At 45.4% G+C, this 25,721-nt stretch overlaps 2 protein-coding genes across 6 annotated transcripts in view; one reads left to right on the forward strand and one right to left on the reverse strand.

Annotated features, from left to right (window-relative positions):
* Window positions 1-25,147, reverse strand: part of LOC306892723 (C-type lectin domain family 10 member A-like) — a 53,113-nt gene extending 27,966 nt beyond the window's left edge. For 2 of the 4 annotated variants that reach the window (XM_079453966.1, XM_079453963.1), the window contains exons 1-2: window positions 25,101-25,147; window positions 24,533-24,607 (exon numbers count right to left, since the gene is read on the reverse strand). The gene's annotated coding sequence lies outside the window, so the exon portion shown is untranslated. The remainder of the gene's footprint in view (window positions 1-24,532; window positions 24,608-25,100) is intronic. The other 2 variants (XM_079453967.1, XM_079453964.1) reach the window with 1 other exon arrangement.
* Window positions 10,002-23,570, forward strand: LOC306892724 (uncharacterized protein). Of its 2 annotated transcripts, XM_079453969.1 has the most exons (5): window positions 10,301-10,380; window positions 10,641-10,802; window positions 21,771-21,990; window positions 22,393-22,462; window positions 22,558-23,570. In XM_079453969.1, exons 3-5 carry the CDS (start codon window positions 21,805-21,807, stop codon window positions 23,280-23,282), a joined length of 981 nt encoding a protein of 326 aa, XP_079310095.1. In that variant the 5' UTR covers window positions 10,301-10,380; window positions 10,641-10,802; window positions 21,771-21,804; the 3' UTR covers window positions 23,283-23,570. The 2 variants fall into 2 exon arrangements, with proteins under 2 accessions (XP_079310094.1, XP_079310095.1); XM_079453968.1 differs by lacking the exon at window positions 10,641-10,802 and having other exon boundaries at window positions 10,002-10,380.
* Window positions 25,148-25,721: the final 574 nt, after the last annotated feature.

A 25,721-nucleotide genomic window follows, 5' to 3' on the forward strand; every position in this document is an offset into this window, starting at 1 on the left:
TCTGCAACTCTCCAGACTCTCGCACGCTCTTCAAAACCTTCTCTGCTCTCCTCTGTCCGCCTGCTCCCACACCTTCATCTAAGTTAACAGCTGAAAAGAAAAGTACCGCCATCAGCAGCCAGTTTTCTACGCCACCGCCTGTCGAACCCTCCCACATCCCTGACACGTGTGTCCTCCCCACCTTTTGTCCTCTGTCTGAAGCTGATGTTTCCAAGGTCATTGGTTCCAACCACCCTACCACCTGCCCACTGGATCCCATCCCCACCCATCTCCTCTAGGCCATCTCTCCAACAGTTGTGCCTGCTCTGACCCACATCATCAACTCTTCGCTCACCACTGGGACATTTCCCACAGCATTCAAAGCATCACACCGCTTCTAAAGAAACCCACCCTGGACCCTACACTGCTAGAAAACTACAGGCCTGTCTCCCTTCTTCCCTTCATCGCCAAAGCCCTGGAGCGAGTTGTGTTCAACCAGCTCTCCTCATTTCTCATGCGAAACAACCTCCTGGACAGCAAACAGTCTGGTTTTAAGACCGGTCATTCCACAGAGACTGCACTGCTCTCAGTCATCGAAGCCCTGAGACTGGCAAAAGCATCATCCATGTCATCTGTGCTCATCCTACTGGATCTGTCTGCTGCCTTTGACACTGTCAATCATCACATCCTCCTGGCTTCTCTCAGTGCTATGGGTATCTCTGGAATGGCGTTGCAATGGTTTGAGTCCTACCTCTCAGGTAGGTCATTCAGAGTATCCTGGAGAGATAAGGTCTCCGCGTCCCAACAGCTCAACACGGGGGTGCCACAGGGCTCAGTGCTTAGACCGCTACTCTTCTCCATTTACATGACATCCCTCGGCTCGGTCATTCAGAAGCATGGCTTCTCCTATCACTACTATACGGACGACACACAACTCTACTTGTCATTTCAAACGGACGATCCGACGGTCTCTGCTCGCATCGCGGCATGCCTGAGTGACATCTCGCTTTGGATGAAGGATCATCACCTGCAACTGAACCTTGCAAAAATGGAACTGCTTGTGATCCCTGCGAACCCAAAGATTCACCACAACCTCTGCATTCAACTAGGCTCATCAACTATCACACCGTCCAGCACAGCCAGAAACCTGGGTTTTGTAATCGATGAACGGCTTAACCTCACAAGTCATGTTGCCAGCACCACCCGGTCCTGTAGATTCATCCTCTATAAAATTAGGAAAATTAGACCTTTCATATCAGAGCACTCTACGCAAGTCCTAGTCTGGGCTCTTGTCTTGTCCAAACTGGATTATTGCAATGTGCTTCTGGCTGGACTTCTGCTTGCACAATCAAACCTCTCCAGATGATCCAGAATGCGGCGGCAAGAGTGGTCTTCAATGAACCGAAGAGAGCGCATGTAACTCCGCTCTTCATCAGGTTACACTGGCTCCCTGTTGCCACCCGCATAAAGTTCAAAGCTATTCTCCTGGCCTACAAGACCAACACCGGATCTGCACCATCGTATCTCCACTCGCTAATGCAGATCTATGTTCCTGCCAGATCACTGTGGTCTGCAAAGGAACAACGACTAGTGGTACCATCCCAAAAAGGAAAAGTCACTCTCCCGTACCTTCACTGGATCTGTTCCACATTGGTGGAATGATCTACCAGCTGCTACAAGATCAGCAGACTCGGTTGCCATCTTTAAAAAACGCCTAAAAACGCATCTCTTCCGTCAACACGTCTCTGATTGATTTATCCTAATTCTCTTCCCTTTCCTTCCTGTTAAAAAAAATTATAAATAAAAACTTACTAACCTCACTATTCTTAGCTTTGTATACTGTGCTAGGCTTTAATGGACAAGTTTGATGCACTTAGGTATTCTGTTGTCTATGTTGTTATAATTGCTTCCAATGTTTCATCATCTGTAAGTCGCTTTGGATAAAAGCGCCTGCTAAATGACTAAATGTAAAATGTAAATTCAGTAAAATGGCCAGTGTTAAATCAACACTACCCAGAGTATATATTAGTGATGTGTCGTTCGCGAACGAATCGTTCTTTTTGAACGAATCTTTAAAGTGAATGAATCGTTCTTGTTCAATAAAGGCAATGACTCATAATTCTCGTACACTGAAATCTCTCTCATTGGCATAAAAGAGTGTCCAATGCACGAGAGTGTAGGGTAGGTCGGTCATTTAGCATGTGAGTCTCGTTCAGCATCAGCAGAAAGTGGATGCAAAGTGCAGTCACAGGAGGCTACAGTACAGTGCACGCTTGTTTATTTTAAATACATCATCTTCACGTTTAACATAATCCCAGATTAATGAATGTGTTAATGATCAAACAATTAACTTCTTATTTATGCAGGAAATGTTTTGCATTGTTCAGCTGAACCACTTATCTAGACTTATTTTATTTATTCAATGAGTAGATTAGAGACACGTTTTAATAAAGCTAGTTATCAGTTTATATGTTCATTATTACGTTTGCTGACGTTAGTTTGCCACCTGCTGGTGTATTATAGAAATGGTCTCTGAACGAATCAGTGAACGAATCAGAACAAATCATTATGGTGAATGAGCTGAAAAAGAACGAATCACTCAAATGAATCATAACTCCCATTGCTAGTCTATGTGGTCCCACTCTATAGTGTGTTAAAGTAACACTGATTTAGTGTTGTAGGTGATTAAGTGATTAATAAAGAGATGATTAAGCATTAATGATGAACACCAGCTGTTAACAAACAGAATCACTGAAGAAACCAGAAACACAAGAACTACACCTGATATCCAATCATTACGGTAGATGACGTCAACTGTGGATAAAAGAAGACATTATATTTCTCAAGATCTGATGCGTGTTGAAATAAGTGCAGATGGTATTTTAGAGTGATTATTGGTGAGATCTTGACAGATGGAGATTGTTGTGTTTCTGTTTCTTTTTTCTGTTGTTCTCCACTGTAAAAAGGCTATTTATTGTTAAATAAGCCTGATAATTGGTTACCTTTGAAAAATACTGCAAAGATATTACACTTCCTTTTATTAAACTTGATAAAAAGATTAAAACCTGCTTTTTAAACTAAAGACCATAACATCTATATATCTTTATTAAAATAACTATATTAAGAAATGTTTTTAATGGACTCAAATGAAATAAGTTCACACAACTAAGAGTTAAAAACAAGACTTTGCATTCAAACATACAGTTCACAATTGTAAATCATACAAATATTTGATGTGACTTACATGTTTTTCCTAAATCTCCAGGTAACCACAGCTGCCAGTTGCTGCTTTTTTCCATTATTTCTACAGAATTTATTGTAATTTTATAAACATTTATTACTATAGTATACCCTTAAATAAGTATTTCTAATATCTGAAGAATTTCAAGGGTTTTACGCCCAACTCAGAGAAACAGTAACTTCCATGATGGTGACATTCAACAAATATTAGGTGTTAACTGTTCATTCTCAATACGATGTTTTATACGACAGAAATAAAGTGAAAACTGTGTTGTAATAAATGAAGGTGTTTAACAGTGCACACTGAAAACACGACAGCTAGTTATAAAATAACATTAAAACAAATGGTAACTTAATAAGTGCTCATATTCTGGTATAAAGCTGCTAACAGTCATTTTAAAAACATGGCCAAGTTACCGTGACTGTTGTCTAAACAAGTGTTCAGTTAGTTTAGGGCCATAGTCTAATTTCCCTTTGGTGTAGTGCAGCGGGTGCTGTCTTTTAGAGTCAAATAATTAACAATATATATATTTTTTTCCAATTACATCGGGTTAAAGCTTACCTGAAAACATCTGCGTCATCTCTCTGGTGGGTTTAAAAAAGATGAATGTGCATTCACGACCCCGGTTGGTCGGGGTGGCGGCGTCGCTACAATATTTAGAAACTTTCTTACTGTATCTCAGAGAACAGAGCATAAATTTAAATCATTTGAAGTGCTTGCGTTGAACATAATTATTCCTAACAAAAGTAAAAAACCATTTCTTTCTTTTACATTGGCTACGGTGTATAGACCCCCTGGTCCCTATACTGATTTTCTGAAAGAGTTTGCGGACTTCCTATCGGACCTATTGGTTAACGTTGATAAAATACTAATTGTCGGAGATTTCAATATCCACGTAGATAGCGCTAACGATGCATTAGCTGTGGCGTTTACAGAACTACTACAATCTTTTGGGGTAATACAACACATTAAAGGACCAACTCATCGATTTAATCATACACTAGACCTGATTATATCTCACGGAGCCGATCTAACCAATATAGATATTATGCCTCAAAGCGACGATGTCACCGATCACTATCTTATAACGGGTACTTTGCGCACGTCTGGAATCAGCCCATTAACACGTTATCGACAGGGTAGAACAATCACCTCTGCTACTAAAGATAGCTTCGCAAAGAGCTTGCCAGATCTGACTCCTTTAATAACCAGACCAATAAATAACGAATCGCTCGACGTCATGACCAGGAAATTGGGCACTATTTTCTCTAATACATTAGAAGCTGTTGCACCTATGAAGTCAAAAAAGATTAATGAGAAAAATATTGCACCCTGGTACAATAGCACCACTCGCGCCCTTAAAAGAGAAACACGCAAACTAGAGCGCAAATGGATAAAATCGCAATTAGAAGTCTTTAAAATGGCATGGAAAGAGAGTGCAAATTGTTATAAAAAGGCACTAAAAGCAGCAAAGGCAGAGCACCTTCGTAACCTCATAGAAACCAACAAAAACAATCCAAGGTTTCTATTTAGCACAGTTGCTAAATTAACAAATAAACAGACACCACCTGACCTTGTTATTCCGCCGCACCTTGGTAGCAATGAATTCATGAAATTTTTTACAGAGAAAATCAAAAACATTCGTGACAAAATTGTAAAAACTCAACCTCCAAATCTGTCCTATGAATTAGCACCAACCATCGCTCCAAAAGAAAGGCTCCAGCGTTTTTCAACTATAAAACAGGAAGCTTTAATTCAACTTATCGCAACCTCTAAACCTACAACTTGCTTACTAGACCCCATACCAACTAAATTATTAAAAGAGTTACTACCTGTTGCAATTGAGCCCATCTATAACATTATTAACTCGTCAATTAATCTAGGCCATGTCCCAGGTCCCTTTAAGATGGCCGTCATTAAGCCTCTAATCAAGAAACCAAACTTAGATCCAAATGAACTAGGAAACTATAGACCGATTTCAAATCTCCCATACCTGTCTAAAATACTAGAAAAAGTAGTGTGCACTCAGTTGTGCTCTTTCTTACAAAATAACAACATGCACGAAAAATTTCAGTCAGGCTTTAGATCTCATCATAGCACTGAAACTGCGCTCGTTAAAATTACAAACGACCTGCTTATAGCATCAGATAAAGGTCACATCTCACTCCTGGTCCTGCTTGACCTTAGTGCTGCGTTTGATACCGTAGACCATAACATACTTCTAGATCGCTTACACAATTATACCGGTATTGAGGGACAGGCACTACAATGGTTTAGATCTTACTTGTCAGACAGACATCAATTTGTCCATCTAAATGGGGAATCATCCTATTTAACGCAAGTAAATTATGGATTACCTCAGGGATCGGTTCTGGGACCCGTGCTGTTCTCCATATACATGCTTCCCCTTGGAAACATTATTAAAAAACATGGAATTAGCTTCCATTGCTATGCAGATGATACTCAGCTATATATCTCATCAAGACCAGATGATTCCTCCCAGCTACCCAAATTGGCAGAGTGCATTGAAGATATAAAACATTGGATGACCTATAATTTCCTTCTTTTAAATTCTAATAAAACAGAAATATTACTTATCGGACCTAAGACACGCAAACCAAATATTTCTGATTATAAACTGCAAGTTGAAGGATGTACTGTTACTCCAACAAATACAGTAAAAGATCTAGGCGTTATATTAGACAGCAACCTGTCATTTCGAAATCACATCTCAAATGTCACAAAAACAGCCTTTTTCCACCTAAGAAATGTTGCCAAGTTACGAAATATTCTGTGTGTTGCTGACGCAGAGAAGCTTATTCATGCATTTATGACCTCAAGACTTGACTACTGTAATGCTCTACTTAGTGGTTGTCCTGCATCATCAATAAACAAACTACAGTTAGTTCAGAATGCAGCTGCCAGAGTTCTAACCAGGACCAGAAAATATGATCACATAACCCCAATTTTATCAACCCTTCACTGGCTACCCATTAAGTATCGTATTGACTTTAAAGTTCTTTTAATCACTTATAAAGCCTTAAAGGGTTTAGCCCCTACCTACCTAACAGAGCTTCTATCATACTACAACCCATCACGCTCTCTAAGATCTCAAAACGCAGGACTTTTGATAATACCTAGAATAACTAAATCCACCAAAGGGGGTCGAGCTTTCTCATATGTAGCACCTAAACTCTGGAATAGCCTTCCTGATATTATTCGAGGATCAGACACACTCGCCCAATTTAAATCTAGATTAAAAACGCATCTTTTCAGCCAAGCATTCACTTAATGCAAATATGCTAAATAAACCACCAGGAGATGCTGACATTAGATATTATTTTACTAGAATAATTGGATTTATTATATAAAACACCATGTAGTGTGTTTTACCCTTTCTTGGGTTTTTCGTTTTTCCCCTGTAAAGCTGCTTTGGAACAATGCAAATTGTGAAAGGCGCTATATAAATAAAATTGAATTGAATTGAATTGAACAAACACGACATCGCCCTGCGATAATGAGGCGTCCCGATGTAACAGAGAGCAGGTTATAAGAGCGAATACTTATTTGATGATTGTGATAGGGGGCCGACGTCGACCAAACGTACGTGTGCTATCTGGGGAGTCTGGGATTTATGATGAGTTTAGGATTTATGAAACACACACGGTCATGATTTGGTAAAGGAACAGAATGCTAATGAAAACATGAAATCTCTCGCCAGACGAGGAATAAACAACTCCACAAACACTACCATCTTTATCAGTTATAGTTATAGAGAATAGTTATAGAGTTTTTCTCTTAATGGTTTATTGAACATAATTGTAAGGCCATTATTGTGATCGGTAGTCGGCCAGTTTGACTCTGAGGGCGTGTTCACATATGCCATGTTTGGTTAGATTAAAACGAACTCTGGTGCGATTGCTCTGTTGATCCGGTTTATTTGTGTAGTGTGAACGCTGCCACCTGAACCCTGGTGCGCACCAAACAAGCGGAAAAGATGGGTCTCGTCTGTTTTCAAATGAACTCTGGTTCGGTTCCATTGCACAGATTCGAGAAGAGAGGTGTGTGCAAAACAAAATGAGCCGAGGCCAAACGTGGATCAACGAGGAGGACCCGCCTTCTTCTTGCAGCAGATCTTTGTTTGTACACGCAGTGGAGGATTTCATGACGCTGTTTTGATTCATATAGAAACTTTATGAGGTCATCGTGAGTTTGGAGCTGATAAAAATAGCATGTTTGTTACGTGTGGACTAGGCCTCAGGTAAAGGGAACTTTAAACAGCATCCATTAGTGCGATCAGTGTTGATTCAGTTGTGCTCTTGTTTATGTTAAGAACAAAATAAATCATACATACATACATACATGTGTCCTATGGTGTGACATAGTCAAATCAAGAGAACTAACTCTTAAAGATATGCCGTTTGTTATAGTGAGTCATCTTCTCCGTTAGATTTATTATTTTAGTTTTCAAAACATTGGGCAAATTTGCATGTTAGTCTCATTTGAACTTCAGCACTTGGCACACAAACTGCTCATACCAGTACATGTTTCTTCCCTGACAGCAGCGAGAGCTGGTGAAAATCATTCAATCTATGTTAATAATGCTTGTTTTGTCAATGCTAATGGAACTGAATCGATATCACTGTTACACCTGCAAATGATGTTGAATAAACTGCTAAACTCTTTAAAGTTTCTTTCTGTGTTTGGATCACGGTTCCCTTTGAACTCTTGTTTTCATCAAATAATCGGATCAAATGGATAAATGTGTTGGATGTAGTGAGAGAATGCACTTAGCAGATCTGTGGGAGTAATAGACATCAACACAGAGCTCACTCCTTCACTTCCACACACACAGTCCGTGTCCAGGGTTTCATAATCTAATCAGATAAGGTTTACAAGCAGGCATATCAAGGATGGACCAATGTTACCATGTCTTTACTTTTCTGGACCTTGACAACAACTGACACAATGATGTCTATGAGGCGGCCTGGAAATCTCTCTGATGTTACTTAAATATCTTCATTTGACGCCAGAAGTTCTCTTAACATGTTAAATGTCACTGAAAAGAAATCTGATCAGTTGCTTTCAAAAATGAGGAAGAACGACTTCCTAAATGTAATGAAGCCGACAACATATGAAACCTGTTGCACCATCACAATACTGCAATAAACAATAACTTTGCTGTAAAACTTACCAAGCATGTTGGTTGCACTCAGGTTGGCCTGGACAAGCATGGCTAAGCACTTTCAGGTAAAGATGTGCATGATAATGTTTAACATATTACACTTTATTGTCATTATTATCATCATCTTTAAACGGGTCATCTGACACGGCTGAAACGGTATTGTCGTTTGTTTTAGATGAAATGCAAAACAGGATTTAACACTGTATTTTCCGCATACTGTGTATGTTTGTATCTCCTCTTTGCTCCGCCTCTCTGATACGCACAGATCTTTTACTGCTCATGTCTCTGAAAAGTGAGGTGTGCTGTGATTGGCCAGTTCACATTTACATTGAGCAGACGCTTTTATCCAAAGTGACTTAAAGAGAGTTCAGGGAGCAATAAGCGATATGTCATACAAAGACCAATAATTCAACAGGTGCTAATACAAAATTACTAGTTTCAACAAAAGCCAGAACAATACCTGTTGATAGAAGAGAGTAGTTCACCAGTGTGTAGTAATTGGTCGAATACTGCAAGCATTTGACAGAAATGTAACGCCTCTGAAACTATTTGGAACATCAGGTTCCAAACCTGAAACAATTTTCAATCAGGAAATGAGAGTTTTCATGTAAAAGCTAAACAATTATCTGTAGATGTAATGAGAAATTCTCAGGCCCTGTCCACACGAACACAGGTATTATCAAAATATAGTTCGTCCACACCAGGGGTCCCGGGGTTCAGTCCAAGAGGGCCGGTGTCCTGCAGAGTTTCGCTCTTTCCCTGATCAAACAAATCAAACACACCTGAAAAAGCACATCAACGTCTTCACGATCACTAGAATCACTGACAGCAAGCAAACATTGAATCAATGTAAAAATGTGTTGATTTGTCTATGTTAGCTTGCTGTCAGTGTGTCTTGTGATCTTGAAGACATTGATGAGTTTGATCAGGATTGGAACTAAACTCTGCAGGACACCGGCCCTCCAGGACTGAACCCTGTGCCCCTGGACTTAACAAGTACAAATACTTTACATGAATAAATCTGCTGGTCTACTAGTCTCATGCCACTTCCACAGAAGGGTTGAGCAACATCTCAGTGCCGTAAGACCCAGTGTTAACTTCCCAAGAAAGGAACTCCCTCATACAAAAACAGGTTCAAGGGTGCACAAAGAGAGAAACTAGTTTATCACATGTGGGTGGTATGAAAGGACCCTTTCCGCTTATTGGCCAATCAAAGATCAGTAAGCGACGTCTTCAGTTGTCCCTCGGATCGGTGAATTAACATAATAACTAGTTCTCCACTGCTGTACAGTGTTGATTCTTAAAGTACGTTTCATTACTCTCATTAAACAGCCGTCCACATACCATACAGGGCAGATTATAGACTTCTGTTTATTCCACAAATACTAATGTAGTTCTCATCTGCATCTTTCTATCTGCCCTGGGTTAAATCTGCGCGAGACACTGGACAGCACCAAGCAGAATTATATACTTATTTTATTTCATTCAAAATTCTCTGTATTGGGGGTTGTTGGGTTAACGCATATTTCCACAAGTTATCTTCTGTGTACATTCTAGCAAGTGAACCAAGACGAATTCAGAGTTTCGCTGCGAGACACTGGACAGTACGCAGCGGATGCATATACAGCGCAGTGATGTAGAAGTCAAAGTGAAACTTATTGTCAGATATGTTGACTACGGGTCAGTCACTGTTTAGATTCCACAGAAAATGTCATTCAGTGTATGCTAAAGTGCTAAAGATTCTTGTAGGACTCGTAGGAAAGGGAAGTGTCTGGTTTAAGTTGGTGTTTAGATTTGTTATCTAGAAGAGAGTGTTGCAATCATTTTGGTAAGAGGACGTTCCTTTTCTGGGAAGGTAATGCCCATATAAAAAACTCTTTCTGTGAGTAGAGAGTGGATATAAGTACTGCTGAGCGGGGCTGAGCGACTCACTGACACTGCTGAGGATACTCTACAGTCACAAACATACTAACAGGTCAGATACATTTCTTTTCCATAATATAGACGATGCTGATTTCTGCTGTATTCAATGAAATAATATCTCTGGGATACACGTTTTTTGGGTTGAAAGATGAAGGAAACTCCACTGCAGCTGTTACAAAAACTAAACACTGTAACTGTGATCTTTAATGAAGCCACTATGAGGGTACAAATACATTTCTGAATAATTATGACCAGTATACAGAGCTAAATTCGATTACGAATTGTTAAAAGTGATTCATTTGGATGTCACAGAGAAGGTACAATAGTGGAGCACAAAAACGGAAAATACAAAGGTTAAAGATCAACGTGAGTAAGATCGCCGCAGGAGGACTGGCGCTGGCATTGGCTAACAGCTCATCATGTCATCGGTAATATTTCAAGGAGTTATTCCACAATGACAGGCATCTTGTACAGGTCTGTTTTTAATTATGGTTTTGTATTATACACAGTTTATGTAATGCACAGTGGTCTGTGTCTCAGTAAAGATCCATCAAAGCGTTTTTAGGGGCCGTTCATATTTCACGTGTACTTTTTTAGATTAGATTAGATTCAACTTTATTGTCATTACACATATACAAGTACAGTGTAACGAAATGTAGTTTAGGTCTAACCAGAAGTGCAGTTAGCAAGTGCAGGATATACAGTTAGAATAAATACAGAATACAATATTGGCAAAATATTATACAGTTATGAATATATTTTGCAGTAGGTGTGTTCTATGAAAATATGTCAGTAGGTATGTACTATGAACAATATATACAGATGACTATATACTATGAACATTAACACTATGAACATTAATGTACAGGTGTATATGAGCAGATAATAATTTAGACTAAACAGTAGTGCAAGTGATTAAGTGTGCATAGATTATTGACATTAGCTGTTAAAGTTGCAATGCAATAGGTGAGTTAATGCAGTTGTTGAAGTAACAGTGCAGTATACGAGTTAATGCGGTTATTAAAGTTACGGTGCAGTATAAGAGTTAATAAGGTTACAGTGCAGTAGATTAGTGAATGCGGTTATTGAGGTTACAGTGCAATAGATGAGTAGATGCAGTTAATAGAGTTACAGTGCAGTAGATCAGTAGATGCAGTTAATAGAGTTACAGTGCAGTAGATCAGTAGATGCAGTTAATAGAGTTACAGTGCAGAAGATGAGTTAATGCAGTTAATAGAGTTACAGTGCATTAGATGAGTAGATGCAGTTAATAGAATTACAGTGTAGTAGATGAGTTAATGCAGTTAATAGAGTTACAGTGCAGTAGATTAGTTAATGCAGTTAATAGAGTTACAGTCCAGTAGATGAGTCAATGCAGTTAATAGAGTTACCGTGCAGTAGATGAGTTAATGCAGTTAATAGAGTTACAGTGCAGTAGATGAGTAGATGCAGTTAATAGAGTTACAGTGTGGTAGATTAGTTAATGCAGTTATTGAGGTTACAGTGCAGTAGATTAGTTAATGCAGTTCCCTTTCTGTCGGTCTCTCGACGTTGTGTCGACAGAATGGGGTTTGACTTGAGAACCTACCTTCTCTGACTGACTTGAACAGGCCAATGAAAATTGGCGAATGAAATTTGCATGCCGGACTCCGCCCCCGGACATCCGGGTATAAAAGGGAGCCGGCGTGCCGCATTCATTCACCTTTTGTTCTTCGGAGCCTTCGCATCCTGATGCTGACGACTCTGCAGATACTATCTACGTGTTGCTGGTCTTACGACGTGGTGCAGCGGACTGTCCCTTTTCCTGTGACTTCCCCTGGGCGTCTCGGCAACTTCCAAGGCATCTCTCTAAAGAGCGAGCCCTTTTCAGGGCTTAATATTTCTTCAGCGCGGCATGTCCCGCTGTGCTCATGGGTGCGGCGCACTCATCGAGGAAGGGGACGGACACGATGTCTGCCTCGTGTGTCTGGGACTCCAGCACGCTGAGGCAGCGTTTGTGGATACATCTTGCCCGCACTGCGCGCGGATGGCTAGTCAGACGTTGCGTCACTGCGCGCGGATGGCTGTCCAGACGTTGCGTCACTGCGCGCGGATGGTAATTCAGACGTTGCGTTCACGGGTAGCTGCGTTCTTCCGAGAATCAGCCGCCACCTCGAGTGCTTCCCGTTCTGCGGCAGCAGTGGCATCAGCCCTGCCGTCCGCTTCGGCGAGCACCGAGGGTGATCGGGGAATTACCGTGAGCCTCAATCCGTCAGCCATCGGCTCGCGGACCGTTCACGCCCCGCCTCGCTCGTCTGACCGTCTCGGAAAAGGCGGTACGCCGCCTTGTTCCTCCGTCACGTACTCGGACACGGGGCGTGACGACGATGAGATGTCGCTCGCAGCATCGGAGGGCGTCCTCTTGGCATCCGACCCTGACGATTCCTTAGAGCTTCCCCCTCCGGGGGGTCGAGCTCAGGATGAAGCGGACGTTGAGATGTCAACCATGCTTTCCCGGGCCGCGAGTGTTGGGCTGCAGTGCACCGCACTGCCAGGTAAGTCCGCCCAACGCACGTGGTATCTGGGGACCGGCCGTGACTAAGCCACGGTCGGCACCGGTACCATTCTTCCCGGAAGTGCATGAGAAGCTCAGTCGGACCTGGAACGCCCCTTCTCGGCGCGTGCACGTCAGACTAGCTCGGTCGCCCTGACTTCCCTCGATGACGGGGCAGCTGAGGGCTACGTCGACATCCCTCAGGTGGAACGTGCAGTCGCGGTGCACCTGTGCCAGCAGACAGCTGCCACCTGGAGAGATCGACCAAGGCTCCCTTCCAAGGCTTGTAAGTTTTCGGCATCGCTGGTGTCGAGGGCTTACAACGCTGCGGGTCAAGCTGCCTTGGCTCTTCGCGCCATGGCCATCCTGCAGGAGGCCAGGGCGTTGGAGGAGTTGCACGAGGGAAAGTCCGACCCTGGGCTACTGCCGCACTGCCACTGACCTCGCTCTTCGGGCGACAAAGGTGGCGGCGCGAGCCCTGGGGTCGTACGATGTCCACACTGGTGGTCCAGGAGAGACACCTTTGGCTGAACCTTGCACAGATGCGGGACGCTGAGAAGGTTCGCTTTCTCGGCGCTCCCATCGCGCAGGGTGGGCTGTTTGGTGATACGGTCGAGGGCAGCAGTTCTCGACTGTACAGAAGCAGACGGAGGCGATTCTGCCCCGCCGCGACCCGGCCGCCTATCGTCTGTCGAGGTCCCGCGCGGCGTCTGCTTCCCAGCAGCCCCGCCCCTCTCCGACTCAGACTCCGGCCCCAGCGCCCCCTGCACAGGCTGCCTCCCGGAGAAGGACGTCGAAGAGGAGAGCACCATCCCGTCACCAACCTCCGCGGAAGCAGAAGCGTTCCTGACGGGGTGAACCCAGGGAGATCGAGTTCACCGGGCCCGACCCTGGCAACTACATCGCTAGAGGGTCGGACTGGGACGGTGCCTGCCCCGTCCCAGCAACACCAGCCGGGTCCTTTTCAGGGCCTGGCGCCCACTTTCTCACAGAAAGAGCTTTCTCTCTCCCTGGGTCTTCTTCACAGCCGCTCTCACCCTCCGCAGGACGGTGTTCGGCAACCCCACGTTGTGTTTCGGCGAGACACACGGTTGGGTATACTCTCAGTGGCCACCAGCACCCTCAGTCAGACGGTGCGGTATGCCGCGATATCGCCCGACAGGCACCTCGGCAGAGCCGCTCTCCTCCCCGGGGTCCCCCCCGCGTCGAGGGAGCCGTACTGCCAGCCATCGAACCACCCCCCACGGGGGCAGTGAATCAGATCGAACCTCTGGTCCCCCTGTCTCGGTACCTGGGAGCCTGGTTGGCTCTTCCCAGACCGGCACGGTGGCTAGAGCGAACGATCCGTCTCGGCTATACGCACCCGAGTTTCGGGGCGTCCTCTTCACATCAGTGGGAGTAGATGCTCCCGTGCTTCGGGCCGAGGTCGCTACCCTTCTGGCGAAGGGGGCGGTCGAGCTCGTCCCTCTGGCTGAGATGTACTCCGGGTTTTACAGCCCGTATTTCATTGTCCCCAAGAAAAGTGGCGGGCTGCGCCCCATCTTGGACCTGCGTACCCTGAACAAGCACCTACACAAGCTGCCGTTCAGGATGCTAACGCAGAAGCGCATTCTGACGTCCGTCAGGCGTCAGGATTGGTTCATGGCGATCGACCTGAAGGACGCGTACTTCCATGTGTCCGTCCTCCCTCGTCACCGGCCGTTCCTACGGTTCGCTTTCGAGGGACAGGCATATCAGTACCGCGTCCTCCCATTTGGTCTGTCCCTGTCTCCTCGAGTCTTTACGAAGGTCGTGGAGGCCGCCCTCACTCCCCTCAGGGAGCAGGGGGTGCGCATACTCAACTATCTCGACGACTGGCTCATCTTGGCGCACTCGCGAGATCTGTTGTGTACACACAGGGACCTGGTGCTCCGGCACCTAGACCATTTGGGGTTACAGGTCAACCGAGAGAAGAGCAAGCTCTCCCCTGTGCAGAGCATCCTTTTCCTCGGTATGGAACTCGACTCTGTCTCCATGACTGCACGTCTTTCTTCCGAGCGTGCCCAGTCAGTGCTGACCTGCCTGAGGAACTTCAGGCAGCAGCCAGCGGTCCCGCTGAAACTTTTTCAGAGGCTCCTGGGACACATGGCGTCCTCGGCGGGGGTGGTCCCCCTCGGGTTGATGCACATGAGACCGCTACAGCACTGGCTACAGAGCAGAGTTCCTTGGAGTGCGTGGCACACCGGCAACAGGCGCGTCGCGATCACGCCCTTCTGCCGGCGCACCCTAACCCCATGGTCTTCAATGACCTTTCTGCGGACAGGGGTCCCTCTTGGGCAGGTTCGGGGCGCGTCGTGGTGACGACAGACGCCTCCCTGCAGGGTTGGGGTGCTGTGTGCAACGGGCACGCAGTGTCGGGTCTCTGGACGGGCCCCCGCCTGCGCTGGCATATCAATCGCCTAGAGTTGTTGGCGGTGCTGCTTGCACTGAGGAGGTTCCTTCCCCTCGTGCAGGACAAGCACGTGCTGGTCCGGTCGGACAGCATGACTGCCGTGGCATATATCAACCGACAGGGTGGTATTCGTTCACGGCAGCTATCGCAACTCGCCCGACGCCTCCTCCTGTGGAGCCAGCAGGTGACCAAGTCTCTGTTAGCCACGCACATCCCGGGCGACCTGAACCAGACAGCCGATGCGCTCTCTCGTCAGTCGACGCCCCGCGGAGAGTGGCGGCTCCACCCCCGCGCCAGCTCATTTGGGTGCAGTTCGGGCAGGCACAGGTGGACCTGTTCGCCTCCCTGGACACCACCCATTGCCCGCTTTGGTACTCCCTGACCGAGGGCCCCCTCGGCACGGATGCCCTGGCGCACAGCTGGCCGCGGGACAAGCGGAAGTACGCCTTCCCCCCAGTGAGCCTCATTGCACACGTCTTGTGCAAAGTCAGGGAAGAGGAGCATCAAGTGCTACTAGTTGCGCCTTACTGGCCCAACCGGACTTGGTTCTCGGAGCTAATGCTCCTGACGACAACTCCCCCCTGGCCGATTCCCCTGACGAAGGACTTCCTTTCTCAGGGGAAGGGCACGTTGTGGCATCCGAGTCCAGACCTCTGGAACCTCCATGTCTGGCCCCTGGACGGGACGAGGAGATCCTGAGTGGTCTACCCCCAGCGGTGGTAGAGACCATTGTTCAGGCTAGGGCCCCAGCCACGAGGCGGTTATACGCTTTTAAGTGGCGCCTCTTCTCGTCCTGGTGTTCTTCTCGTGGAGAAGACCCACGGATATGCTCGATCGGGAGCGTGCTGTCCTTCCTGCAGTCGAGACTCGAGAGCAATCTCTCCCCTTCCACGCTGACGGTGTATGTAGCCGCAATTGCCGCTCATCACAGGCCAGTTAGTGGGAAGTCTCTGGGACAGCACGACCTGGTCATTAGGTTCCTGAGGGGCGCGAGAAGGCTGAATCCGGCCCGTCCGCGCTCCGTTCCCTCTTGGGACCTCAATGTGGTCCTGGCGGGCCTCCAGAGGCCCCCCTTCGAGCCCCTCAGAGATGCCGCTCTTTCTCATCTCTCGATGAAGACGGCTCTCCTAGCGGCGCTCGCCAAGAGGGTAGGGGACCTACATGCATTTTTCGTGGCCACGGATTGCCTAGAGTTCGGGCCTGGTCAATCTCACGTTATCCTGAGACCCCGGCCTGGCTACGTGCCCGAAGTTCCCACCACTCCCTTTCGGGACCAGGTGGTGAACCTGCGGGCGCTCCCTTCTCGGGAGGAAGACCCAACCCCTTCCGTGTTGTGTCCAGTGCGCGCGCTGCGCCTCTGCCTGGACTGCACGCAGAGCGTCTGGAGCTCTGAGCAGCTTGTTTGTCTGTTTTGGGAGGTCAGCACAAGGGGAGGGCTGTCTCCAAACAGAGGTTGGCGCACTGGATCGTGGACGCCATCAATGGCTTACCGATCACAGGATCTCCCGTGCCCGCTTGCAGTGAGGGCACACTCCACCAGGGGTGTGGCCTCCTCGTGGGCACTGGCTCAGAGCGCCCCTCTGGCAGACGTATGTAGAGCTGCGGGTTGGGCTACGCCCGGCACCTTCGCGAGGTTCTACAGCCTCCGCGTGGAACCGGTATCAGCCAGAGTCTTACGAAGCACCGCCAGGTAAGTCCGGCAGCCGGTGGGCGTACGCCTGCGATAGCACTCCTCCATAGGTGAGACGTGGTGCTATCCAGCCTCCCCTCTTCCCCCCACGTGGGCGAAGAGTAGGCATTCCATCCATCACTAAGCACTCCTCGGCGTCGGGCTCGGCGGAGCAGCCCTGCCTCCCTTGGCCTGTTTCTGAGCTCTAGCAGTGACTCAAACAAGGCCTAGTGCTCCACACGTAGTAACCCCCCCACAGGGCGGTTCCGTCTGATGTCTTCTCATGAATGGCTCTCAATCGATGGCCCATGACCTCTCCCAGGTGTACTTCACCTGCTCGCGACACCATCTCGTGTCTGCATGTCTCCCACGTGCTCTCCCCTATCCGGTGAGACCGTGTGTGAATCTCCACTAAAGCTCCTCCCTGCGGTAGGAAGTGGTCTCCGTAGCGCGTTCCCTCAGGGGGGAATGACGCTTCCCAGTGGCCTTACGGTGCCGGGCGGCTTCTCGCTGTTAAGAGAACTAGGCCGCCGTCCGTGACGGCCGGTGGAAGGGGCTCCCATCTTTTTTGAAAGCTCTGGACTCCTTCCCTTCCGCTGGAAGGTTGCAATTCATGCTTAGCGCTCACGTCTGACACGCCCAGGCCAGTCAGCGTCGCTTCGCGAGGAATTGTGACGCGGCACAGCGCTGTGGCGTTTTCCGAGGAACCCCATTCTGTCGACACAACGTCGAGAGACCGACAGAAAGGGAACGTCTCGGTTACGTATGTAACCTCCGTTCCCTGATGGAGGGAACGAGACGTTGTGTCCTTCATGCCACAACACTGGCCGCCCGCTGCAGCAGTCGGGGCAAGATCCTCAGGCTCCTCAGCACAAAAGGTGAATGAATGCGGCACGCCGGCTCCCTTTTATACCCGGATGTCCGGGGGCGGAGTCCGGCATGCAAATTTCATTCGCCAATTTTCATTGGCCTGTTCAAGTCAGTCAGAGAAGGTAGGTTCTCAAGTCAAACCCCATTCTGTCGACACAACGTCTCGTTCCCTCCATCAGGGAACGGAGGTTACATACGTAACCGAGACGTTAATAGAGTTACAGTCCAGTAGATGAGTTAATGCAGTTAATAGAGTTACAGTGCATTAGATGAGTAGATGCAGTTAATAGAATTACAGTGTAGTAGATGAGTTAATGCAGTTAATAGAGTTACAGTGTGGAAGATGAGTTAATGCAGTTAATAGAGTTACAGTGCAGTAGATTAGTTAATGCAGTTAATAGAGTTACAGTCCAGTAGATGAGTCAATGCAGTTAATAGAGTTACAGTGCAGTAGATGAGTTAATGCAGTTAATAGAGTTACAGTGCAGTAGATGAGTAGATGCAGTTAATAGAGTTACAGTGTAGTAGATTAGTTAATGCAGTTATTGAGGTTACAGTGCAGTAGATTAGTTAATGCAGTTAATAGAGTTACAGTGCAGTAGATAAGTTGGTGCAGTTAATAGAGTTACAGTGCAGTAGATGAGTAGATGCAGTTAATAGAGTTACAGTGCAGTAGATAAGTTGGTGCAGTTAATAGAGTTACAGTGCAATAGATGAGTAGATGCAGTTAATAGAGTTACAGTGCAGTAGATTAGTTAATGCAGTTATTGAGGTTACAGTGCAGTAGATTAGTTAATGCAGTTAATAGAGTTACAGTGCAGTAGATTAGTTAATGCAGTTATTGAGGTTACAGTGCAATAGATGAGTAGATGCAGTTAATAGAGTTACAGTGCAGTAGATAAGTTGGTGCAGTTAATAGAGTTACAGTGCAGTAGATAAGCTGGTGCAGTTATGGAAGTGGTCCATTACAGTGCAAATGAGCATTCAGTTAAATATTTCAGATGTGCAAGTGAGCAGTATAGAGTGCAAATGATGCTGTGCGTGTGTAAACAGTCCAGTAGAGCAGATAACATGAAGTACTGGTGTGTACAGTTCAGTCATGCATGCAGCCCTGTAGTGCAATGTAAACGATGTTATAGCAGCTTGAGCTTGGAGTTAAAGGTAACTGAGGTAGTGGAATCAGTGGGGGGCAGAGTTCAATAATGAAACAGCTCTGGGAAAAAAGCTGTTTCTTAGTCTGCTGGTTCTTGTCCGGAGGCACCGGAAGCGCCTACCGGAAGGCAGGAGAGTAAACAGTCTATGAGCGGGGTGAGAGGAGTCCTTGAGAATGCTGCGAGCTCGACGCAGACAGCATTTCTTCTGGATGTCCTCAATGGGAGAAAGTGTAGTCCCTGTGATGCGCTGGGCTGTTTTCACCACCCGCTGCAGTGCCTTGCGCTCAGCAACAGAACAGATCCCGTACCAGACTGTGACACAGTTGGTCAGGATGCTCTCTATCGTGCAGCGATAGAAGTTCACCAGGATAGTTGAAGACAGTTGGTTCTTCTTCAGTGTCCTCAGAAAGAAGAGACGCTGGTGAGCCTTATTGACCAGGCATGAGGTGTTGGTGGTCCAGGACAGGTCCTCCAAGTCCCCAGGAACTTAAAACTGAAAACACGTTCAACAGCCATCTCATTGATGTGGATGGGGTCATGTGTGCCTCCTTTCGCCTTCCTGAAGTCCACGATGATCTCCTTTGTCTTGGAGGTGTTAAGGAGCAGGTTGTTGTCTGAGCACCATGTGGCCAGGTGCCGGACCTCCTCCCTGTATGCAGTCTCATCGTTGTTGCTGATGAGACCAATCACTGTTGTATCGTCTGCAAACTTGATGAAGGAGTTAGATCCGTTCACAGGCCTGCAGTCGAGTGTGAAAAGGGAGTAGAGAAAGGGGCTCAGTACGCAGCCCTGTGGTACACCAGTGTTGAGGGTGGTGGTGGTGGAGCAGATGTGGCCTAACCTAACAAGCTGAGGCCTGTTCGTCAGGAAGTCCATAATCCAATTGCAGGTAGAGTTGTTGATGCCTAGGTTTCCAAGTTTGACGATTAGCTTGGAAGGGATGACGGTATTGAAAGCAGAACTGAAGTCTACAAACAACATGCGTGCGTAAGTGTCCTTATTGTCCAGATGTGTGAGCACAGAGGGCTGACGCGCCATGGACGCTGCATCATCTGTGCTCCTATTGTTGCGATAGGCAAATTGGTATGGGTCCAGTGTGGGTGGTAGGGAGACCTTTAGGTGTGCCAGGACCAGCCGCTCAAAGCACTTCATAACAATGGGTGTGAGTGCTACAGGGCGGTAGTCGTTAAGGCATGTCGGGTTTGAATGTTTTGGGATGGGCACAATGGAGGTGGATTTAAGACATGCTGGAACCACTGCTTGGGCGAGGGACAGGTTGAAGATGTCCGTGAAGACCCCAGCGAGCTGCTCCGCACATGCCTTGAGTACACGACCAGGGATGCCATTCTGGGCCAGCAGCCTTGCGCGCGTTGATCCGGCTTAGTGCATTGTGAACATCAGTGGAGTTAAGTGTGATGATTGGGTGGTCAGCAGAGGGTGTGAGCTTGGTAGCTGTTTCCTTATTGTCTCTCTCAAAGCGAGCATAAAAGTCATTAAGCTCGTTCAGGAAGACGGCATCTGTGGCTATGGGGGTGGAGTGTTTGGGTTTGTAGTCACTGTTGGCCTGGATGCCCTGCCACATGCGTCGAGGGTCAGAATTAGAAAAATGCTCCTCTAGCTTCAGCTTGTAGCAGTGCTTGGCCTTTTTGATGCACCTCTTCAGATTTGCCCTCGAAGTACTATAGGCCTGTGCATCATCCGATCGGAAGGCAGTGTTGCGTGCTTTCAACAGGAGGCGCACTTCCTTGTTCATCCATGGCTTCTGATTGGGGTACATGGTGATCTGCTTCTGGGTTGTGACACTATCAATGGTGGAATTTATGTAGTCCAATACAGAAGAGGTGTAGCTGTTGATGTCCGTGTGAGAGCCACTGGTGGCCTGAGAAGCAAACAGACTCCAGTCTGTGTGTAGAAACCTTTCCTGGAGTGAAAAGTCTACCCCCGCAGGCCACACCTTGATGGTCTTCACTGATGGCTTCACACGATTACTTGAACCTGGAGCAGCGTTCAGTTCCAAGTTGAGCCTTTTTATATCTCTGTACGCCCGGTCGAACGCTGGTGCTGGGCCTGGGCCTGGGAAAAATGCAGACGCCGGCGCTGAGTGCAGAAAAACATCTTCAAAAACTGTGCTTCCATTGGAAACAATTGAAAAAACACACTGTATGCCGGCAGAAATTCCTCGGTGGACACAGCCCCATACTGCGCTTTCTGCTGCTCGCAAACAGACTATTTATCATTTATTTTTTAATCTGAAAACGTTGTATTCATTTGCTGCTCTGACAATACAGGTTAACTGTTGCTCAAATCCAAGGTGAATTACATTGTAATCGGCTAAAGCGCATGCGCAGGGTCCGGTACCCTGGTGTGCACCTGAGTTTACAAGACAGCTTTTACATTAGCGATTATTACTGCAAACAATGCTCCGTTCTGAACTAAACTGCAAGTGTGAAAGGAACCTGAAACCCACCTGTAGGGGGCTTCACCCAGAGAGCAGCCTAAGGGCCCCTGACCGTCTTAATCCACCCCTGCCTGTGCAAGTTAAGGGTGACGCATTTACTATTTGAAATACTCCTCAGGTCTGCCAGTTTATCTATTATTATTTGCATATTTTTTAATAAATGTTAAAATTCAAAATGAATGCCGCTTGGTTTATCATGTTGTTTTCAAGTGCAGTGAAGTTCCTCCATTTGTTCGTGTGGCTTCATTTTCAAAAAATACTTATCAGTGTTGGTGTAGAATGGATGAAAACAGCCGTATAAAAGCACAGCACTTCTTCTCTTTACAGGTTTCAGACACAGAAACACTGACAGCGGAACATCATGGCCTCTGCGGCTAAAGGAGACACAGTGTGGATCGGGTTCATGGACATCGTTCCGGTCATCGGGACGGTTAAAGAGGCAGTGGAGCTGGTGTTAGCTCTGTACGAAGGGGATAAAGCGATGATATCAAAGAAAGAGAAGGCCTTTGAAAACATTGTAAAAGAGTCATTAAAAAAACATGTGAAAGTGAGTCATATTTATATCATATATTTAAAGATTGACAGATAATAAAGCAAATTCTCCTATGGTTCCAAAACATCAGTTAAAAACTTTTAAATGACATGAGCTTAAAAAAAACATAAAAAAGACACAAAAAGATCCTTTTTCAGCGTTCAATTTAAAAATGGATTCATGATTGTTTTGTTCTCCTGCATGAACCATCATGTGCGACTTCTGTACTCTTTGTTGGTTTACAGTTTAGATTTTTTAAGGATCGTCTCTTATGAGGCTCAGAGTTCCTGAAGTGGATTCATTTGATACAGCAGCTTAATGTATTAATATGCTTTCATTATTACATGTCACGTACACCATCATGCCAGTCCATGAGAAGAGTTTTTATATCTAATGTTTATCTTTCCATTTTTAAAGTCGACTCCAGCAGCGGCAGCAGCAGCGGCAGCAGCAGCAGATGAATATTCTGGACTCAGAAATGTCAAAGGTCCGTGTTATTTCTGCTCTTCTCACTCTTCTAGATGAAAATGAAATCAATTGAATTGAACAGTTAAATCATAGCATTTTTACTTTTCTCCACAGAGGTCAGAAAGGAAAAGATTATTGAACATATGCAGAAAGGTGGCAAAAGGGGAACAAAACCAACTGCAGCTGAGCAGAACGCGAGAAAGAAAAAAGTGAAGAATGTTATGAATGACATGTTAGAAAAGATCAAAAAGGTCAATCAAAACTACAATGAGGACCTGAAGATAGAGCTGGAAAAAAGGTCAGGTAGAGGTGAACATGTCTTCAACAATAACATTCTTAGATTTCATTCTGTTGTGCTGAATACGTTTAAACAAAATTCAGGTATTAATAATATGCAAGGATATGATCAGATTAAGCAGGCAGTGGATGCATTAGGCAATCACACACTTCCCCCAAACACAGCGCAGGATATTCAGCAAAACATGGTTGTTCACTTTGAAGCGGATGAATTCTATGTGAATGTGAATGCAGTGATGTACGGTGAATATTGCCGAGTACTGCGTGCTGCTTTGTTAGATGTGCTGAGCCACATAAACCCAGATGATGTGACAGAAGAGGAGAAACAAAGGGTGAATGACATCATAAATAATATGAATAATTTAGAAATCTATGTAGATGAATTTGCAAAGATCAAGTGGATTGCCAATCAACCAATAAGACAGAATCGGTTTAACCAGGTTAAAGGGGAAGTTGTGAACATGTATAGAAATGATCGTGGGAATGACTGGTGCCTTCGCATTCTGGGTTTAGTGGCTCCTTTGTTCAATGCAGGACAGTGAGTTTATTTCTCCGGGGTTGCCAGATTTCCTTTGAAAGTGTCCACATCAACAGCTTATTACACAGACATCTTTGCTTTCCTCAATTTTCAGAAGATTCGTGCTGATGATTGAATTATGATATTTCACCATTTACTGTAATTGATAACGGTTTCTAACTCCTTTGTTTTGCAAATCTGATTGTGATCTTTTATATCGAATTGTTTCTAATGCAAAATTCCTGGAAAGCTTTCTGAGCTGCATTTACATGTTCCATGGAAATATGTTTAAAATAAAATAAAGTGATCACTAACAGCCTACAGTGTCTTTAATGACTGTTATTCAGCTGCCAACCGTGACGTTTACACACACATTTAACCTAATTTGACTTTACTGTGTGTAGTTTGTTATAGAAATGGAGACGTTGGGTGCCGGAGAACAACATGTTTATTAGCTCACCTCGAGAGCCCGTATCACAAAATGTGTGCCACCACCAGGGGGTGAACATAGCTTTCTAATACACAGCCTATATGCAACTAGATTGCATATCATCATTTATCTACAGTGTGCTTTCTTATAGACAGTGGTGGACGAAGTACACAAACCATGTACTTGAGTAAAAGTAGAGATACCCAAGGTAAAATATTACTCAAGTAAAAGTAGAAGTGCTGCCTTTAAACTTTCACTTGATTAAAAGTACAAAAGTATTTGCCTTCAAATCCAAGTATCCAAGTACTATGATTCTTTTTATGGCTATAATGTCCTATTATCATTTTTGTCATAAGACTCTTGCTTAACTCAGTCTATGTGAAGACTCTAATGTCACTCTTGGCACACCAATCTATTCATAAACTTACATTAATTGGTCAGACAGACACTGATGTCTATTACAGTTTTCATAAGCCCAAAACCTTGAAGCCAAATAATTTCCTTTAGAACAAAATTAAATAACAGGACTTGAGAGCAGGCAGTTTCGGTTTAACATTTATTTGTAACAATAATCCAAGTATTTATTTAAACTTAAACTTGCAATGGAACAAAAGGATCGTAAAAACAAATATTTACTAATCTAAGTAGATTCACTGAACCGTATTATAGCACATTCTCGCTAAGTAATCAGACATTTCTCAAACTTTAATTCTTGAAATCAGACTGTTGGTTATGTAAGTATCTAGCCCCTCGTCATTTCTGATAAATGAGACGGGTGTATTCCTCCTCTCTCATTCTTTTCACTCTTAGCACCTCGGTTCTCATAGTAATGAGAAACAGCTTACCTTCCACTTTGAAGAGCTGCGAGTTAGTCAGTGGACATATAATAGGTGGCACTGGCAACTGTAAGCAATGTTTAGCTAAAACACAGAACATTTTGTGGGTATGTGAATGTATAAGATGCTTTAAGAGACACTCAAAACAAAACACATCTCAAAACAAATGACATAACCTGTCATCACAAGTGACGTACTTAAATAGCAAGCCTCAAATGGCAATAAACAATAGTTGTGGCAGTAAACATTATTAATCAGCATTAATGTGCTTTTGGTGAGCATGCTAGTATGGTATGGCACTGATGATCTAACTAAAGCTGCAATATCTTTTATTCAGCTTGAGAAGGAGCTGATTTGAGTCTTTTTACATTCTGTAAAGCTGCTTTGAAACTAAATGTATTGTGAAAAACCATACAAATAAATGTGAATTGAATTCGCTGCATGTAGCCTACTAGTCAAAATATACTTAATTCAAATTCCAATCGATTGATTCCCATTTCACACTATCAGAGCACTCAGCTTTAAAAGTTTCAAATTCAAATACTATGAAATAATGTGAAACAGCTAGTTTACTTACCTGACGACGTGTAGAATTGTCATGAAACTGCTCCGAGACTTAGAGGGGAGATCCACTTGCAGCTTTATTGGTGGGTAATCCAAAGGCGTAATCCAGATAACGGGCAAGGGTCATACACAGGTAGGCAGTTCGAACAAACAAACAAAACAGGCAGGGACCAGAGGCAAAAGTGTAAACGGGAAGCAAGGCAAGAAATACAAAAACCAGAAAACCATAAACCAGGAAGACGCTCAGAAATGCAGTATAGAACAAACAAGACTTCGCCGTGTGTGAATAAGTGAACAGGGTATATATAGAGTGAGGCTAACAGGGTGATGAGATACAGACGAATGTAATCAGTGTTGATGAGTCCGGGAAGTGCGTTATGGGAGATGTAGTTTTGTGAGTGAATGATAAGTTTGATGTGGAGTGCCCTCTGGTGGTTTTCAAGGGCACTCCAGCTGGTGACCGTTACATAGCCCCCCCTTTAAGGAGCGGATTCCAGACGCTCCTAACATTGTCCAGGAGGGAGGAGGAGCGGAGGCGGACCCGGGGGCGGGATGGAGGGCCAGGACCGTGGAGCGGAAGAGAACCCGGAGACTGAGGCTGAGCAGGCGACCAGGGTGGAGCAGGCTGAGCAGG

This window comes from Barbatula barbatula (genome assembly GCF_947034865.1).
Source record: "Barbatula barbatula genome assembly, chromosome: 4".
Lineage (NCBI taxonomy): Eukaryota > Metazoa > Chordata > Actinopteri > Cypriniformes > Nemacheilidae > Barbatula > Barbatula barbatula.

Excerpts from the sequence above, each read along its gene's own strand:
- LOC306892724 (XM_079453968.1), top strand. The coding sequence starts at position 21,805 with ATGGCCTCTGCGGCTAAAGGAGACACAGTGTGGATCGGGTTCATGGAC. Across the intron at positions 21,991-22,392 it reads CATTAAAAAAACATGTGAAA|TCGACTCCAGCAGCGGCAGC; the intron begins GTGAGTCATATT and ends CCATTTTTAAAG. Across the intron at positions 22,463-22,557 it reads TGGACTCAGAAATGTCAAAG|AGGTCAGAAAGGAAAAGATT; the intron begins GTCCGTGTTATT and ends TTTTCTCCACAG.